At 40.3% G+C, this 19,127-nt stretch overlaps 1 protein-coding gene across 2 annotated transcripts in view; it reads right to left on the minus strand.

The window, feature by feature from the left end:
* The window catches only part of KLHL13 (kelch like family member 13), a 205,585-nt gene that overhangs the window by 111,578 nt on the left and 74,880 nt on the right, over positions 1-19,127 (minus strand). Inside the window, exon 2 of one of the 2 annotated variants that reach the window (XM_030305086.2) lies at positions 12,821-12,894. The exons of the other annotated variant lie outside the window; for it this stretch is intronic. Within the exon in view, the coding sequence (XP_030160946.1) occupies positions 12,821-12,873 (53 nt within the window). The 5' untranslated portion in view covers positions 12,874-12,894. The remainder of the gene's footprint in view (positions 1-12,820; positions 12,895-19,127) is intronic. 2 annotated transcript variants of the gene reach the window in all.

The raw sequence follows: 19,127 nt of genomic DNA on the forward strand, positions 1-19,127 counted from the left end.
AAAAAAACTAAAAAAAAAAAGAAACTTGTTTTTGGCTTTAAATCTACGCGATGCATGTTTCTGATGTAAAAATGACACATAAGCGTGTCAAAATAAACCCCTGAATACTCACGTCTTGGCTCTTTTCCCTTGCTATGTGAGCTCAGAGAAGTTCTCTCACCTTTGCATATCAGATTCCCTGTCTTTTTACATTCAAGACGGTTGAATGCTATCTCTACCATCTTTTTCTATCTCTAAAGAAATGTAGTCTGTCATTTGAGGAGCAAACTATAATTAGCAAAACAAATAACCTTAACTGTGTTTTCAACTCTTCAAAAATCAACCAGAATTGATTCAGGGTCTACCTTGCTCGGGGAACAAAGGAAGGCAAGCATATTGTGTCATTCATTTTCGAGGAAAGGAGAAAGTATTTCTGTTGGGGGGGGGGGGGCGGGGAAGGAGAAAGGAAAAGAAAGAAATGGGTAGCAGATGCAATAAACTGCCACTGTGACAGTGACAGAGCCAGGGCCAAAAAAACCGGGGTTTCTCAAACTCCAAGCTCAGCACTGCATTGTGCCTTTTCCACAGAAGGTGGAAACTGGGTAAATGAAGCACCTTTAACGGGAGTGTGTGGGAGGGCAGGATCCAAAGCTCCTATGTCCCTCCTTTCTCCTTCATGTGACACGTGCAGACTGCAGGGTCTGCAGATCAAATAGGTCTTCTGTCCCCAGAGGCCTCCTCCGTTTGAGCACTGCCTTGGGGACCCTGGAGACAAAAGTGTGTTCTAGATGGCCTCCCACGGGCTCCGACAGCCACCGAGGCTTGGGAAGGCAAAAAAAAAAAAAAAAAAAAAAAAAAAGGAACTTAGCTAAGCCTGACAGATTTGCCAACTCTGGACAATGGCTGATCTCAGACAAGTTCGGACGAAGTTACGTAAGAGTGTTTTCAATAATGTGCCAAGGCAATATCAACGACACTCTCTATATCTAAGGCATGGCTCCTGTCAAGAACAACATCAAGTTTAATTTGAATTCACTCTGCTGTCTCTGTTATTTTGTTTCCCAGAAAACGGAGTGCTAAGATCAGACCCAGACAGAGTAGGGTTGCATGAGGGACACAGAGCTTCAAATGGCCATGGATGAACCCCAAAGGCAGGTACAGAAACGCTAATCCGATGAAAGGGTACAGCTTCCAAGAAAAAGTAAAGGTATACTTTTTTCCTGGTCATTTCAATGTGAAACGAAGCAATGGTCAAAAAAAAAAAAAAAAAAAAGGGTTGAAGGGGCGCCTAGCTGGCTCAGTCGGTAGAGCATGCGACTCTTGATTTTGGGGTTATAGGTTCGAGCCCCACATTGGGTATACAGATTACCTAAATATAAAACCTTAAAAAAAGCAAAAGTGTTGGGGGGTTGGGAGTTGAAATCTCACACAACACTGATAACTAGAAAGACAAAGGAAAACTTTGTTTTCTGCCTATTTTTTTTAATTTAAAAAAATTTTTTTTAATGTTTGTTTATGTTTGAGGGAGAGAGACAGAGCGTGAGTGGGAGAGGGGCAGAGAGAGAGGGAGACACAAAATCCAAAGCAGGCTCCAGGCTCCGAGCTGTCAGCACAGAGCCCAACGCGGGGCTCAAACTCACTAACTGTGAGATCACGACCCGAGCCGAAGTCGGATGCTTAACAGACTGAGCCACCCAGGCGCCCCTGTTTTCTGCCTGGTTTTAAAAAGCATCCACATTCATTAAGGCTCTGCATTATTTCATGGGTCCATATTCCTTGTCACCCAAAATAGAACCGAATGTAACCCAAAATAGAACATGACCCAGCTATGGTTCAGGAACCTTTCAAAATTTTACATCGTCTTTTAACACTCTCCCTGCAACTGCATTTGCTGGGAAGATGAAAAGGGAGGGAAATGAAAGATAAGAAAAAGGAGAGAAGTGAAAAGTTTTTAAAGAAAAACTTACTTTTATCCCCTTTCAAGCTCCCAATTCATTTATAGCACTGAACCTATCCGTCAGAATGTATGCATACACCCAAAGTAAGCAGAATTGGCTCGGCCTTAGGGGTCAACGCCATGGGTAGCAGATAAGAAGGCCTGCACAAAACTTAGAGCTATTCCTTTTTATTCATCTGCTGCCCTCTCTAAAAGATCATCGTGGAACTGGTTAACCATTAACTACCTACCATGTATTAGTTTGTCAGGGATTAGTGAACCAGTTAATGGAAACGCATTTAGGACAGGTGACACAGGATAGCCAACCCCCCCCCCACCCCTCTCCTGCCAACACTCAGGGAGCTCACAATCCAAGGAAGGAGACAGACAGGCAGAAGGTTAAAGGCACAGACTCTGGGGCTGAACTTCCTGGGTCTGAACCCCGCATCCAGGCACATTAGTGTGTGACTCAGGCACCTTAACATAAACCCTCTGTGCCTCAATTTCTTGTTTGTCGAATAATGATAGGGATTATTATGAAAACAAGATAAATTAATATATAGGGCTTGAACCTGGCACAAGGCAAATGCTATTTAAGTATTAGCTATTATAATGACTATTGCCAATGGAACTATTAATACTATTTATTGGGACTTTGATCGTCGCTACCACTACCATAGAAATAAGGTACAGGAGGCGCCCGGGGGGCTCATTCGGTTAAGCGTCCAACTCTTCATTTCTGTTCAGATCGTGACTCAGGCCCTGATCTCACAGTCTGTGCGGAGCCCGCTTGGGGTTCTCTCTCCCTTCCTCTCTCTCTGCCCCTCCTCCACTCGCACTAGAAGCCACCTGCACTTTGTGGCTTTGTGGACCTCCCTCCATCTTCCAAGAGTGTGGCTCTAGCTTGTCTCCATCTTCGTATCTCCTTCCTCTGCCTCTGACTCCTCTTGTGCCCCCGTTAGACCCTTGTGATGACATTGGGCCCATCTCAACCCCATCATGTCTGCAAAGTCCTTTTTGCCATTCGCAGTTATCAGCCAGAGGGTCTGGGGATTAGGCTGTGGCCATCTTTGAGGGGCCATGATTCTGACGACCACAGGTAGTATTTGCCAGATTTCTTCACTGTAAAGGTATTATTTTTTTTTTCCGTTCCACACTCTTTTCCTCGAAAGTGAGTCAGGAAGTCCAAACTCAAGGCAGGAGGGAGATGAAGTTCTTTTTCTTCGACGGGGAAAATGCATACATATAAACCCACTTACACACACACATACACATATATAAAATTTGAATTTTGTAAGGCAGATTTGTGTCTTCTCCCTCATTTATTTTTTTCCAATTGCTCATTTCTATCAGTACTGACTCATGGGTAGAAGTCTGAGAAAGGGGTTGGATTAGCACCCAAGAGCACACAGAGAGGGACAACAGTTAATCCAATCACTCGGCAAATTTTTATTAAGTAATATGTAAAGGTGATAAATAATAAACACAGAAAGAAGGAAAATGCAGAGATTTAAACTGAGGTGATGTCACACTAAACAGGTGGCTATTTCAGATTGGGTAGTCAAAGAGAATCTCTCAAAGGGAAGAACATTTAAGTGGGGATGTGAAAACAAGAGCCAGCCACACAAAGACCACGGGGAAGGATGTTCCAGACAAAGGGAACAGCCAGTGCAAAAGCCATTCCGGGAATCTTTCTTCCTTTGAAAATAAACAAACAGAAAAACAGCACGGGGCCAATGAAAATGTATCAAAAAACGAGGAAAAGATTTGTCATCATAAACACTGAGGGAAAGAGCAGAACTCTGCAAATGCTTTCACATAGGAGCCAGAAAACAATGTCAAAAGCCTCTGACACATTCAAGAGAAGAAGAAAACATGGCCTCAATAAACCAGGAAGAGGAAGTCAAATACGATAACAAGATCACATGAGGAAAGTGTAAATTATATTGGCCAACTGCAAGGAAACTCAACCAGAGTAACAACCAAAATGTACGTTGGAGGGAGTAAACAGATTTGACACAGTATAAAACAACTTCATGAAACAGACGGAAAAAAGATAAATATTAAAGCGAGGTGAGAAAAGATGATACTATATCAATACCCCCAAAGTGGGTGCAAATGTGAACTAAATAGTTCATATTAAGAAATCATTTGTCCCATGGAAGAGTTTATACTTTATAGCTATTGTGTCTCTAACAAGTTTTTATTGGCATGTGAAAATGCTCCTGAGACAACTAAGGAAATTAGCAGGATACAGACATGATATATACAGTATAGAAAACAATGAGTGCTTCCATTTACTGAGAACGTATGTACCATGTGCCAAGACCTATCTTGAAAACATTTTATTTTATCCTCAGAGCAACCCCACGCCGTGATACTATTTTATTTTATGGATGAGAAGACAGACCGAGAGAGGTTAAGAAACCTTCCCAAGTTCACACAGCTGCAAAGGAGCAGAGCTTGATCTTAACTTACATTGGGCCGACTTCAAAGCCTCTGCTCTTAACCACAACTCTGAAACCAGATCGCATTCAATAATTACAAACTCGGTTACATTTTTAAAAACACCAGGGCGCCTGGCTGGCTCAGTAGATTAAGTGTCTGACTCTTGGTTTCTGCTCAGGTCGTGATCTCATGGATAGTGGGTTCGAGCCCCACATCGGGCTCTGTGCTGACAGCACAGAGACTGCTTGGGATTCTCTCTCTTTCTGCCCTCTCCTCTCTCTCTCTCTCTCTCTCTCTCAAAAATAAATAAACATTAAAAAAAGAATAATGTTAAAAATTTTTTTTAAAATGAAAAAGCATCATAGGACTAGAGTAAAAATCCACCAAGGAGCTAACAGAGATTACCTTAGGTGATTATCTCCACTGTGTATATATAATTTTCTATTTTTAAGTGCTCTATAGTAAACACGTATTGCTTGTAGAGTCAAAACAAAATGGTGGAGAAGGGAATAAAGAACTTTTTAGGCTGGGACTCATGAAAAAAATTTAGACTTGAGATACAAATGTTAAGGTCTTCAGACCTTAACACATAGTTAGAGATTCAGGTGATGGCTGTAGATGAGCCTGCCCAGAAAGAATGTGTAGAATATGTACAGAATTAAAGAAGAGGAGTAAGGGAAGTAATTCTTCTCCCCGGGAACAGAAATAGTTTCTTATGGCTTGGAAAACTCCTCTAGATAGATTAGACACGCGACATCACTAATATGTTCGTGTCCTTTGTATGAAGGCACCCAACTCTTCAGCGAGAGGAACAAGTATGCTGTTAAACTGCACATGTGCCCATGGCAATATATTATGACATAATAATGGGTAACCAAAACCTACGGAATAGCTGAGCCAAAATAAAAGTCCATTAGATAAAATGTAACTGGCCTCAGAAATTCACACATTGTCCTCTCATCGTATAATCTTTATAGGCATCTTCCTAGCCTAAGATTTCAGTTTATTATAATCATAGCCTCACTTACTTCAGCAAAGGAAAAACTAGATCCTCATAAGTTTTCAATCCTTAAAAGGCACAGAAAAACATATCTTTCTGAAAGTTTATAAAGCCAAATTACGAAAACAGTAATAAAAGGGCTTATCTTCAAAGACTGGTCTTCCTTGAATGTAATCAAACAGCTGTTTATTTATCACCTATTATGTGCTTAGGCTTAATGATATAATTCCAGACTTTTAAAACTAAAAGGAACAATGGTATCTTCCAATCCTTAAATTTTACACAGGAGGACAGTGCTTGACAAATAAAGGATCAATATTTTTAAATATCTAATGAACTGAATCAAACCCTGTGTTCCCTTGACATCATATACTATTAAGAAATAACTATAGGGGCGCCTGGGTGGCTCAGTCGGTTAAGCGGCCGACTTCAGCTCAGGTCATGATCTCACGGTCCGTGAGTTCGAGCCCCGCGTCGGGCTCTGTGCTGACAGCTCAGAGCCTGGAGCCCGTTTCCGATTCTGTGTCTCCCTCTCTCTCTGCCTCTCCCCTGTTCATGCTCTGTCTCTCTCTGTCTCAAAAATAAATAAACGTTAAAAAAAAATTTTTTTTAAAAGAAATAACTATATATTATGTCGGTTAAAAAAAAAAAGTCTGAGCTTTTTCCTAGAATGTGTACTGAATTTCATGAGCCTATTTTACGATTTTAATGATTGTCACTTAATATTCAATTACTTAACTATAAGTAGGGCTTGACTGTGGGAAGCAAAACTACCCAATTTAACCAAATAAAATAATCAGCAACAAATAACTGTTGACAAACGTTGTACGTTCTCAAATATTTAATGCATGCCTATTATGCACAATATTCTGTATTATATATGATATAAACACACAGTAGATATAGTTAGTCACTCGCTCAAAGGATGCCCTTAATGATGGTATAAGCAAAGACATGCTGAAATTACTTTAATGCAGGACCATATGTGATAAAATTCATTGCCCGGGTAAAACCGTTCAGAGGCAAAAGAGACCCCACTGACCTGCTTGGATCAATCAAGGAAAGCTTTAGGTAGGGCATGGAATTTGATCGGGGTCTTGAAAAACAAGTGAGATTTCAATAGTAAGAGACAGGAAAAGGCAATCTGGGTGACATTATCAGATTAGCAATTTTATGTCATTAAAAACATTTTTTTTAATGTTTATTTTTGAGACAGAGAGAGAGAGAGAGAGAGAGATTGCAAGACTAAAAGCATGAGCAGGGGAGGGGCAGAGAGAGAGGGAGACACAGACTCCGAAGCAGGCTCCAGGCTCTGAGCTGTCAGCACAGGGCCCGATGCGGGGCTTGAACCCACGAACCGTGAGATCATGACCTGAGCCGAAGTCAGACACTTAACCGACTGAGCCACCTAGGGCCCCTATTCCATTTTTTTAAAGTTTATTTATTTATTTTGAGAGAGAGAGCATGCGCCCATGTGCACGCGCACGAGTCGGGATGGGGCAGAGAGACAGAGGGAGAGACAGAATCCCAAGCAGGCTCCGCGCTGATGGCCATGGAGCCCGAGGCGGGGCTCGATCTCGCGAACCACGAGATCATGACCTGAACTGAAATTACGCCTAATTAACCGACTGAGCCACCCAGGCGCAATTAGCAAAGATCACTTTGACTAGAATGTGAAGAATCTAGTTGACCAGCAAATACTGTCAAATTTACCCTTCAATATTTCACAACTCCGTCTACAAAGACGGAGTTCCCTCCTGACCTCACCTTTGTTTCAGATGCTCCTCGTGTCTTATACCGGCTACTACAATAGCCACCTGACCGGCAGGGAACCACGTGTTAGCGTTCACTGCTCTAGCGCTAACACCTGGCCCAGTGAGTGGTACATGATACTTGTTAAAGGGATGGCAACCTTATTATGTAGAGTCCAGCACTCTGTTTCCTGTATTGCAAGTACCAGACAATTATTTTACACCGTGGTTGATTTATCACAGTACTTTTAGAAAACCGGAACACCGTCAGCTTTGCACATCGTTGCAGAGATCCTTATTAGGGCTAGGAACCCCATCAAAAACTACCACCAACACAACACCAAAGGGGTGACTCTTAGCACCGTGTGCCCTCTCAGACATGACCGTAATGTGTTGGGAGGATGACGCTCAGATAGAAATGCCGTTCGCGGCGAAGTAAGCCACGTGTGGCCGATCTTTCCCAATACCTCATGAGTCGCGGGACTGAAACTTCAGATAGGGTAAAACGTACGATGAACGGTAGATTGCAAGACTAAAAGCATCTAAGACTCGTAAGAGGTTAATGTCCTTTTGTATTGGCGCCCCCACCCTTAATTCTTTTTCTTTCTACGTGCTTTGTTAATTTTGCATAGCACTTTTCTGCAATATATATTTTTCTATCCGACCCTACCCCTACATTCACCAAAATATAAACTCAATGACAACAAAAGATTCATCACTTTTTACCATATATCAGCACAAGAGAGTGTTTAGTACTTAGTGATCACAGAGCACATGTTTGTTGAATTACACACAGAAGAAATTGTTAGATTTTTTTTTTTTGATTAGCAATTACTATATGCCAGACATTGTGTTAAGCAATGGGGATACATTTCTTTAATACATTCATTATCTTATTTGAATAATTACTTTAAATTCCTGTTAAATTTATATAATAATTTGGGAAGAGTTCAGGTTTTTGTTTTGTTTTGTTTTGTTTTGTTTTAAGTAGGCTTCATGCCCAATTGTGGAGTTTGAATTCGTGACCCTGAGATTAAGTAAGACCTAAGCTGAGATCAAGAATCAGATGCTTGGGGCGCCTGGGTGGCGCAGTCGGTTAAGCGTCCGACTTCAGCCAGGTCACGATCTCGCGGTCCGTGAGTTCGAGCCCCGCGTCGGGCTCTGGGCTGATGGCTCAGAGCCTGGAGCCTGTTTCCGATTCTGTGTCTCCCTCTCTCTCTGCCCCTCCCCCATTCATGCTCTGTCTCTCGCTGTCCCAAAAATAAATAAACGTTGAAAAAAAAAAAAATTAAAAAAAAAAAAGAATCAGATGCTTAACCGACTGAGCCACCCAGGCACCCCAAAAGGTACTGTTTCTTAATTTATTTAAAATTTTTTTTTAACGTTTATCTATTTTTGAGAAGAGAGAGACAGAGCATGAGTGGGGGAGGAGCAGAGAGAGAGGGAGACACAGAATCTGAAACAGGCTCCAGGCTCTGAGCTGTCAGCACAGAGCCCGATGCGGGGCTCGAACTCATGGACCGTGAGATCACGACCTGAGCCAAAGTCGGATGCTTAACCGACTGAGCCACCGAGGCGCCCCCAAAACGTACTCGTTCTTCATTTTTACCTTATATCCCACTACTTTTTAGCACTCAGAGTTCTATCAACTAAGAAGTTGTTTTTAAGTCTTACCTTTCATAGGTACATAAGCCTATCTTCTAAAACTTGATCACTTTTTTTTCTTGGCTCTTCCTTTCCATTACCTATGCTACTTTACTGACATTGGCCAGAACTTATAAATATATATTAAGTAATAATGGTTGTAGGTATCTTTGTTTTGTTTCTGCCTATGGAACTACTCCCACATTTGACATTAAGTATGATGCTGTGTTGTGGGTTTTAGAGACAGAATTCTTTTTCTTGTTAAGAGAGCAAGCTTCCATCACATTTTTTTAAATGTATTTTTTAAGAGGCACCTGGGTGGCTCAGTGGGTTAAGCATCCGTAGTTTCGAGTCAGGTCATGATCTCACAGTTTGTGAGTTTGAGCCCCGCGTCGGGCTCTGTGCTGACAGCTCAAGAGCCTGGAGCCTGCTTCGGATTCTGTGTCTCCCCCTCTCTCTGCTCCTCCCCTGCTCATTCTCTCTCACTTTCTCTCTCTCAAAATAAATAAACTTTTTAAAAAAATAAAAAAAATAAATGTTTTTTTTTTTGTAATCTCTATACCCAACATGGGACCCAAACTCAGAGTCACATGCCCTACCGACTAAGCCAGCCAGGCGTCCCTCACATTTTTATTCTTAAAACGGGTGCTGAATTTTTTCAAACACCTTCACCATTTCTTCTTTTAAGGAGATCTATCAACAGGATGCATCGTATGACTTTCACAGTATTAAACAATTAACACTCTGGGATGAAACATTCTCAGTCACAGAGGGTTAATTTTTTGCATACATTCCTAAATGTGTTTGGGTTATATTTTATTTCGAATCCATAATTGATCTATAATTTGTGTACACAAACAAGCAACCTTTTTCTCAGATTTTGATACCTGAATTCTGCAGCATCATAAAATGAATGGGGCAGTTTTCCATCATTTTCTATGCTCTGAATCATTTTATTAAGTATCAGAATTATCGGTTTCTTTCAAAGAAGTCTTATTTATAATAAGAAAGATTAGAACAGCAGGAAATCAAAAGTTGCTGTGTTATAAACTAGTCATACAACTAGTTCCTTATGCCTTGTCAAGTATGGCTCAGGTTCCAATTCAGTTACCTCGTCATGTACAAAGGTATTAACTTAGAATTAAAACTATAAAAAGACTCAGGGCGCCTGGGTGGCTCAGTCGGTTAAGCGGTTGACTTTGGCTCAGGTCATGATCTCAAGGTTTGTGGGTTCGAGCCCCGCATCGGGCTCTGTGCCGACAGCTCAGAGCCCGGAGCCTGCTTCGGATTCTGGGTCTTCCTCTCTCTCTGCCCCTCCCTTGCTTGTGCTCTGTCTCTTAAAAATAAATAAACGTTAAAAAAAAATTTTTTTTTTAATAAAAAAAAAACTACAGAGACTTTTCTTTTATAAAGTGTTCTTATTAACTATTCAGATTCTTTGGTTTCTGGTCAAGAATGAACTTATAATGTGAGGGCTAAAACCATAACATTTCAGGAAGAAAGCCTCAAATTTGGGACGGCAAGGGTTTCCTGTCTAAGATGCAAAAAGCATGAGTATAAAAGAAAAAAAGGATCAATTGAACTTCAGCGAAATAAAAAAAAAAATTCCACTCATCAAAAGCCACAAAAATGGGATGGCAAGCCACAGACTGGAAGAAAATATTTATGATGCAATATATCGAAATATTCAGAATAAACTTAAAAACTCCTCAAATGCAAAAAGAAAACAACAAGCCAAATTTTAAAATGGGCAAAGGATTCGAACAGATACTTCTAAAAGATAGACAAATAGCTAATACACATATGAAAATATACTCGCATCATTACACATGAGGAAAATGCAAAGTGAAATCCATAATGAGAAGCCACTACATACTCAAGAGAATGGCTAAAATTAAAAAGGGTACCTAGGCGTGCCTGGCTGGCTCAGTCAGTAGAGCATGCGACTCTTGATCTCAGGATCGTGAGTTCAAGCCCCATGTTAGGTGTGGAGCCTAGTTAAAAGTAAATAAAAAACAAAGGGGCGCCTGGGTGGCTCAGTTGGTTAAGCGTCCGACTTCGGCTCAGGTCATGATCTCGCGGTCCGTGAGTTTGAGCCCCGCGTCGGACTCTGTGCTGACAGCTCAGAGCCTGGAGTCTGCTTCAGATTCTGGGTCTCCCTCCCTCTCTGACGCTTCCCCACTCTCACTTTGTCTCACTATGTCTCTCAAAAATAAATAAATGTAATAAAAAAATTAAAAAATAAAGACTGTCTTTAGAAAGAAAGAAAGAAAGAAAGAAAGAAAGAAAGAAAGAAAGAAAGAAAGAAAAGAAAATGGATAAACAAATTGTGGTATAGTTAAAAAAAAAAAAAAAGGAATGCCACACAGCAGTAAAACAGAAATAACTACTGATACCTGCAGGGATCACGATAAATTTCAAAAACATTATTTCAAAATTTCAAAAAATCTAAAGAAGCCATACACTAAAGAATTCAACAGTGTGTCTCACTCCATTTACATGAAGTTCAAGAACAAGCAACACTACCACATTAGTCAGCATAATCGTTCTCTTCAGAAGGAGTGGAGGCGACAGAAAGACTAGAAAGGGGAACAAGGTAATTCTCTGGCGGGGTGGAATTGTTTTATATCTTGCTCTGAGCTGTGGTAACCTGGATGTGCGCATGCGTAAAAAACAATCGAGATGTGTATTTACGTGCTTGCATATTTTACTGCATTTAATTATAGCTCCATAAAAAGTAATGGAAACAAATTCAAGTATGCTATAACTACCTCCGTTATGGACTTGACCTTTGGAAGTCAGCCCTTCCACTATTTCCTCTTCCAAATGTGTGTTATAGACCCTCCTACTCAGCGGTGCTTGGACCCCACAGACTCAATGCACTGTTAGGAATTCACCCCCTCCCCCCGGTTATTCTTTTCTTCTCTCTTTTCCCTCAACATGGCCACACATTATTCCTGCTATGACTTACTTGCTTTCTGTGTCTCTGAAGAAGTCTACCTTACGGCACCTTGCCCACATGACAGTACACATTTCAACCAACAGGCACCTTTCATATATTATTTCCCTAATAGGATTATTATGTAAAATCCCTAGTATTGTATCTGTCGAATAACTGACTTTATATGCGGCCCCTTCTTACTTCGAACTTTTCTGTCTTTTCATGTTCTTCTAAGATGCACCTATTTTAAATCATATCAGAATTCAGAAACACAGTATTATATTTCCAAATAGTTAAAATCCCACATTTACGTTTCAGTAATAGTACCAACATACCATGCATTATTTGCCAAGCTCTCTCTCTCTCTCTCTCTCTCTCTCTCTCCATACCCCACAGACACCTATGTAATCCTTAAAACAACCAATATTATTATGCCCAATTCATAGATGAGAAAGTTAAGGTACTTGTGCAATTAAGAAATTTGCACAAGTCTAGACGACCAGTAAGCGTTTGAGCCATGATGTACACAACTCCAGCATATTACTTCAAACGATTCACCCAAACCATACAATTCAACTATTGGGAATAAGGGATACTCTTTCACACCTACAAAGCAAAGGCTACGTTTCTTTAAACCATGACTTTAAAATCACAAGTTGTCAGAGAAAGTTCTGAATTTCTCATTACAGCCTGAGAAAAGCTTTAACTGGATTTCTGAATAACAGAAATGTACAATCACAGGGCAGTGCTATTTTAAAAACTACTTGGTTGAGACATCTATTGTCAAGCAATGGATACCTGTATGTATTCACTGATATGCTTAAAACAAAAACTTCAAGTCAATGGCTCCATTTACTGAATGTCAGGGGGGTCACAACTCACACTAATTATGATTTCCAATTTTATTCTCTATTTTTTTGTCAGCTCAGAACCCATGGTCACTGACATGTTCTTCATTCCATCTCTCATTCCTTTGTTCATTCTTTTGTTCACTCACGCAGCAAATAGTGTATATTAATCCAGGCATTCAACACATATTCATTAAGTACCAACTTCAGGTATAAACACAGGCAGAAGAGAGATTATATAACTTATAAGGCAAATTGCTTCCATAAATATACCGGTTACGGAGTATTGCAGCAACTGATTCCCCTCTATGAAGATGATCCATCATCTCTAAAACTGGGATAATGACCTGTTCAGGAGGAAAAGAAGTCAATATTTACTATAAAAATCAATACTAAAATTTTCAAATTATTCTATCTATGTAATACGTGACACATTTTGTGACTGAAAGACAAAAATGTACGTCCATGTTCCTGACGTCCATGTTCTAGCTTATGAAAATTAAGAAAATGAAGAACGTTAAAGGAATTGAATCTGCAATTGTTAAATTATCTTCAAAATTCCAAACTGGCTCATTAGACAGTATCGACTACATTTCTGGTGAAATCATTAGAATAACAACCAGGTACACAGGAAGTTCGATTAACCCTAAGGAGACCTGAGATCCTGCATGAAGTTGGGGGAGACCAGAGAAGTTGGAGGTGGAGAGTGGAGGCCAACATTTGCCAAGGAGATACACAGCCCTACATCCCACGTTACCAAGAGCACACAAAGTCTCAAAAGCCTGTAAGCAGGGCCCACAATTTTAGAAGTGGTTGGTCCGAATTAAAGCTAGAAAGGTATAATAAGATTTTGAAAGCTTCAAAATACAGAATAGGTAACAGGGGGGTTGTTTTCTTGATCTGGACTGAATTTTTATTTCGGTGGTGGTTTTTTAATGGAAAAAGAGCAGGTGGGGTTACAGCAAACTAAGTCTAATATACTGTTTCTAGTAAATGTGAATGCTTTGCATGGGAGATGTAGAGTATATTTCACGTGCTCTATTGATTTCAAATATATTGGGAAGCAGGAATGTATATTTTAGTTAAAGGTTTCTTGTTGATAAAATCAATTTACTGCACTGGGGAGATAAAGATGTAGACTATGCAATTTAGTTTGTTTATATAATTGTTTGTAATGAAGCTATATAAAGACCTAAAATAATTAAGCTAGAGAAAAAGGTTCTCTTCATTGTTTCCTGCCTTCTATTTCTTGGGTCTTCATAATTCTAAAAAAAAAAAAATCAAATGGCAATATAGCATTTATATTTATTTACACAATCATATTTTCTGTTATTACAAGAAACTGAGTAGCCTCAATGAAAAAAAGTTTTAAGCATCTCAAAATCAACTGACCTTTGACTTACCTTTTCCAAAAATGTTGAAGCGGTGAGAGAATTTTGAGGTGTTGAGAAACTTTTTTACATTTTAGTTTAGAAAGAGACCGTGCAAGCAGGGGAAGAGGGGCAGAGGGAGAGAGAGGGGGGGGATTTCAAGCAGGTTTCACGCCCTGCACGGAGTCCAACGAGGGGCTCAATCCCACGACCCTGGGATCACGCATGGCCTGAGCGGAAACCAAGAGTCAGACGCTCGACTGCCTGAGCTACCCAGGCGCCCCAGAGGTGTTGAGAAATTTTAATTGTTTTTTTTAGGCTCTACAACTGTTTTTTTAGAAGATGTGCCAAGAGGTAAACAGCCATAGCTAGATTGTTCTTAGGAATCTGGCAATGTGAAAATAAATAATTCATGTCCCTTTTCATCAACTGCATCTAGAGTGGAACATACAGGTCCCCAGAATGAGGTATTAGAACTTTCACTCGATCCCACGGTTTCAATGAATCCACCGGCTGCACTATATCTCAGAGTCTGGGGCTTTCCCATCCAAAGCCTCCAGATAATAAACCTCTGGTTTCCCAAGGCACAGAGTAGTGGATGTCGTCGGGACATGGAACTCCACCCACTTACTATAAAGACTTTCAAAGAACAGCCCACATTTTCAATCTCAAGATTTATTCCTGCCTTCTGCAGACCAGATGCCTCTGAGTCTGGAAATATGAGGAGTTCTATGGGAAGAATATGTTGGTTTCTCCCAAAAGCTCGTGTCGGGAGAGATTCTGAAGTTGTAACTTCCTCTGACCAGGTAAAAGATTAAACTACACGATTGTCAATGTTTCCACTCCTGTTCTTTGTCCTTTCGAATTTTTCCATTTCTTCAGTCTCGCGTTAGTGAACTTAGGAAGGGAGAGGAAGTAAACAATGTAAACAGTGATCCATTTATGCAAGATTTAACTAAAACTAGCTGTTTTCAATCAAGGAATCTGTATGACCAAATATATATATTAGGAAATTAACACTGCTGGGGTGCCTGGGCGGTTCAGTCAGTCAAGCATCTCACTCTTGATTTCGGCTCAGGTCATGATCTCACGATCGTGAGATCGAGCCCTGCACTGGGCTCTGTGCTGAGTATGGAGCCTGCCTGGGATTCTCTCTCTCCCTCTCTCTTTTCCCCTCCCCCTATTTGTGCTCTCTCTCTCTCAAAACAAATAAATAAACATTAAAAGAAAAGTTAACACTACTTGCAATGTGGGGGTAGATCAGAGAGAGAGAGAAACTACAAGTTTCCAGAGACTAGTTCAGAAACTACAAGACCAGTTCAGAAACCACTCCCATAGTCAGAGCATGAATTAAGAGCACAGAGAAGAGCTATGGGGATCACCAGGGAAAACCAGGACTCGGGACTCACAGATATTAAAGGGATAAGGTGACAGCAAAGACAAAATCTATTTAAGTAACTGGGGAAATGGTAATGATATCAAGCGAGGCAGGGTATAGCAAAAAAGGAAAAATACCACAAGGAAGGAGAACAATGGTTTGGTGTAGACACACCGAAGTACTCTAGGGCACACCAGATAGCACCAAACAGACAACGGAAGACAGAAAGCGTCTAAACCTTGATTTAGATCGGAAGGAGAAATGAAAATACAAGGATATGCAGCCAGTTAAGAGCTGGAGTAATGAAATTGGGAAATATTCTTCAGAAGCGCCTTCGCCATGAGAAAGGGTAATCCCCAAAACACTGTTGTGCAAGGAACCAAGGAAGATAAGCTGGCAGAGAGAGAGAGAAAATAGGTAGGAAGGAAACTAAGAGAAATGTGCGATTAAAGCTAAGGAAGGAGGCAGGTTCCGAAGAATAGTGGCTGGAGGGGATTCGACTGTTTCAAGTTCTGCCCAGAACGAGTGAGCTACAAGCTAACTGATTCGACAGCTATAAAGTCAGTGATTACCTTTTTTTTCAAGAGTAGTTTGAACACAGGTGGGGAGAACCACACTGCAGTGGTTTGAAAAATATGACAAACATGAACAGGGGTACCTGGTTGGCTCAGTCAGAAGAGCATGCGACCCTTGATCTAAGGGGTCGTGAGCTCGAGTCCCACATTGGGTGTAGAGATTACTAAAAAACAATAATAATAACGAACTTAAAAAAAAACCCAACACGAAATAAATTCTTTCAAGAACTCGCAAGGAACTCAAACTTGTCCAGGAATTACTCGATGGTAATGGCAGCCGTCGAGCAAGCAAGGCGAAAGAAAGGATGAAATAAGCAGGGAACAATCGGGTAGCCATTTAGAAAAATAAATAAGTTTATCCCACTGCACATCACATTAGGGCATCCTAAATAAATGCCAGATAGATCAAAGGGATAAAATGAAACTCTGAAACAGTACCAAAGAGAATCCAAGTGAAATTACTTATAATCATGCAGTAGAGAAGGTAAGCAGGACCCCAAGTCGAGGAACCGTAAGAGAAAAAAAGCCGTTAAGTGTAATTATACAAAAAAATTAGAACTCTGTGCTTTAAAAAATATCACAAGGCCAAATGGCATTTGATGAACTAGGAAAGACACATTCACCACGCACACATGAGAGACAACAAAGGGCTAATGATTTTAGCTTACACACACACACACACACACACACACGTACACACACAATTAATCAATAAAAACAGTAAGACATTATAGTCATATAAATACAATGTGCATGTAAAGAATGCAATTAAAAACATACAACTTGAAATGAGGCATTGGTTCCCCTATGAAATTCACACACACACATGTACAAAGTCTGTTTATGTCCATTACTGGTGAGAGGGAATAGAAGTTTGGGAGGAATGTTCACTTGCCATTCTATACTTTTCTGTTCAACTTGTTTCGAAATAGAAAAATAAAGAGGAGCCAGCAAAAGAAATAAGGAGGTGTGGCCACGAGGTAGGAGAAAGGAAGGTGTGGTAACCTAGACGGTTAAATCAAGTGTAGTATAAAGAAAGAAGTGATCAAGTGTGTCAGATACTGCTGAGAGGTGAAGTGAGGAACTGAGAAATTACAACACGATTTGGTAACATGGAGGTCACTGGACACCTTGATAAGAGTGGTTTACATGGAATGGTGGAGAAAATGGCTGATTAGCATGGGTTCAAGAGAGAATGAAAGAGAGGAAACGAGTACATGAAACTCTTGCAGAGTTTCACTTTAATAAGGAGCACAAAAAATAGGTGGCAGTTGGAGGGGCGATATAGGGTGGAGGTAGATGTTTTGTTCTGTTTTACTTATTTATTCACTCATTCATTCATTTTTAAGTAGGCTTCGTGCCCAGTGTGGAGCCAACGTGGGGCTTGACCTCACAGCCTTGAGATCAAGACCTGAGCTGAGATCAAGAGTTGGATGCTTAATCAACTGAACCACCGAGGAGCCCCTGTTTTATTTTGTTTTGATAATGGGGGATACTAGGGCAGGTAAAACCGAAAAGCATGACATTACACAAAAATGTAAACTGAAGAAGTACAATATTGTGTTATAAATTTCAAAAGCATGTAAGACAATACGTGTGTGGATTCATATATGGATATACACATACACACATATGAATACAGAAAAAGCATTAAAATATTCATGGGGATGATAAACCCCCAATTTGGGATAGTGTTACCTCGGGAGAGAAAAGGGGAGAAATGCAATTGAGGAGGGACAGACTATCTAGTTGTGTTCAAGGGACAAGGTAGCCCTGTTCCTCCGCTATTTTAACTCCTCCCCGAGGAGAGAGAGGCTAAAAGCTTCACCTGTATTTAACACTTTAATAGGTATCTGAAAAAAAAGATGGCAAAATGTTAAGCTATCACAGCTAAGTGGTGGGCATATGAGGGCTCGTTATACTGGTCTCTGTTCTTTTCTGTATGTTTGAAATATTTTCATAAAAGGAAACAAAACAGCGTAGTACATGAAAGTGGGGACCATGTGGATGAGCAGACAAGATATGACATATAAAGGCCCGCAGATATAGATGGACAGAATGCTTCCAAAGATTAAGGAAAAAGACAGGACAACAACAGACGCAGACATGCATTATAATGAAAAAGACACACGTCTCCACAGTCATGACATTCTCACGAATACAAGGAAAACTGATCATGACGCAGAGCACACACCTGACAAAGACATAATTGTGGTTTTGCCCTTAGAATGTTCTACTTAGTGCACCAGAAATGAAACAGATAAGACTGTTTTGGATTGTTGCAATAACTTGCATCAGTTCAACCAATTTTGCTCTGAAGCGTTTAAGTGATTCACAAGTCTAATATTTCACACAAACCTATCGTATGTTTAGATGATATTTCAAACAGAGATCTCCAGTTTTGGACTTAGCATTTAATTAAAATCCACTGTCTCACTCTTTCCCACTCTGCCCAAGAGCATCCAGCTTCATCTCAGAGTTTGTGAGTTCGAGCCCCGCATCGGGCTCTGTGCTGACAGCTTGGAGCCTGGAGCCTGCTTCGGATTCTGTGCCCTCTCTCTACCCCTTCCCCACTCATGCTCTGTCTCTCTCTGTCTCTCAAAGATGAATAAACATTAAACAAAAATTTTTTAATTAAAAAATAATTAAAAAATAAAAATTAAAAAAATAATAAAAAAAATAATGAGATTTGAGAAATGTCTAACCAATCTTACACCATGAAAGGTAAACACTGCTGATGAATTAACCTTATGTTACAGAAAACAAACCCAGAGTGTCTAGGATCACCTGCCTTCGAATAAAATTTTGTTAAGCACACTGATAAGAAAAGCGGACAGAAAAGATCAGTGAAAAGTGTAATACACTACAAAATTGAAAAAGGGCACCGTGTAGAAAAACTGCATAATGGTACTTCTCTCAATCAAGCAGTACAAATTCAAAATCACCTTGAAATTGCAAAGAGTGGCGTTTAAGAAATAGAATTGTATTCTCTGGGACAAGTTTTAAAAATGTCACAGAGTGTTAAGACTATCAAATCTTTCAGCTTTCACAGAGGAAAGACACCACACTCGCCTCCCACCCATGGCACTGAAGACGCCCTCCTACCCTAAACACGTCAGTCCTAGATGTTGAGCTGGGTGGTGATTTTTCCCCCCTTGAGTAAATCTAGAACTGGAGCGGATTGTGTAGGATGCTCCCACATATGCACCCATAAGAACATCTGCAACACTAAAAATAATAAAGGTTGTGCCGTCTTA

This window comes from Lynx canadensis, chromosome X (genome assembly GCF_007474595.2).
Source record: "Lynx canadensis isolate LIC74 chromosome X, mLynCan4.pri.v2, whole genome shotgun sequence".
NCBI classification, from domain to species: Eukaryota; Metazoa; Chordata; class Mammalia; order Carnivora; family Felidae; genus Lynx; species Lynx canadensis.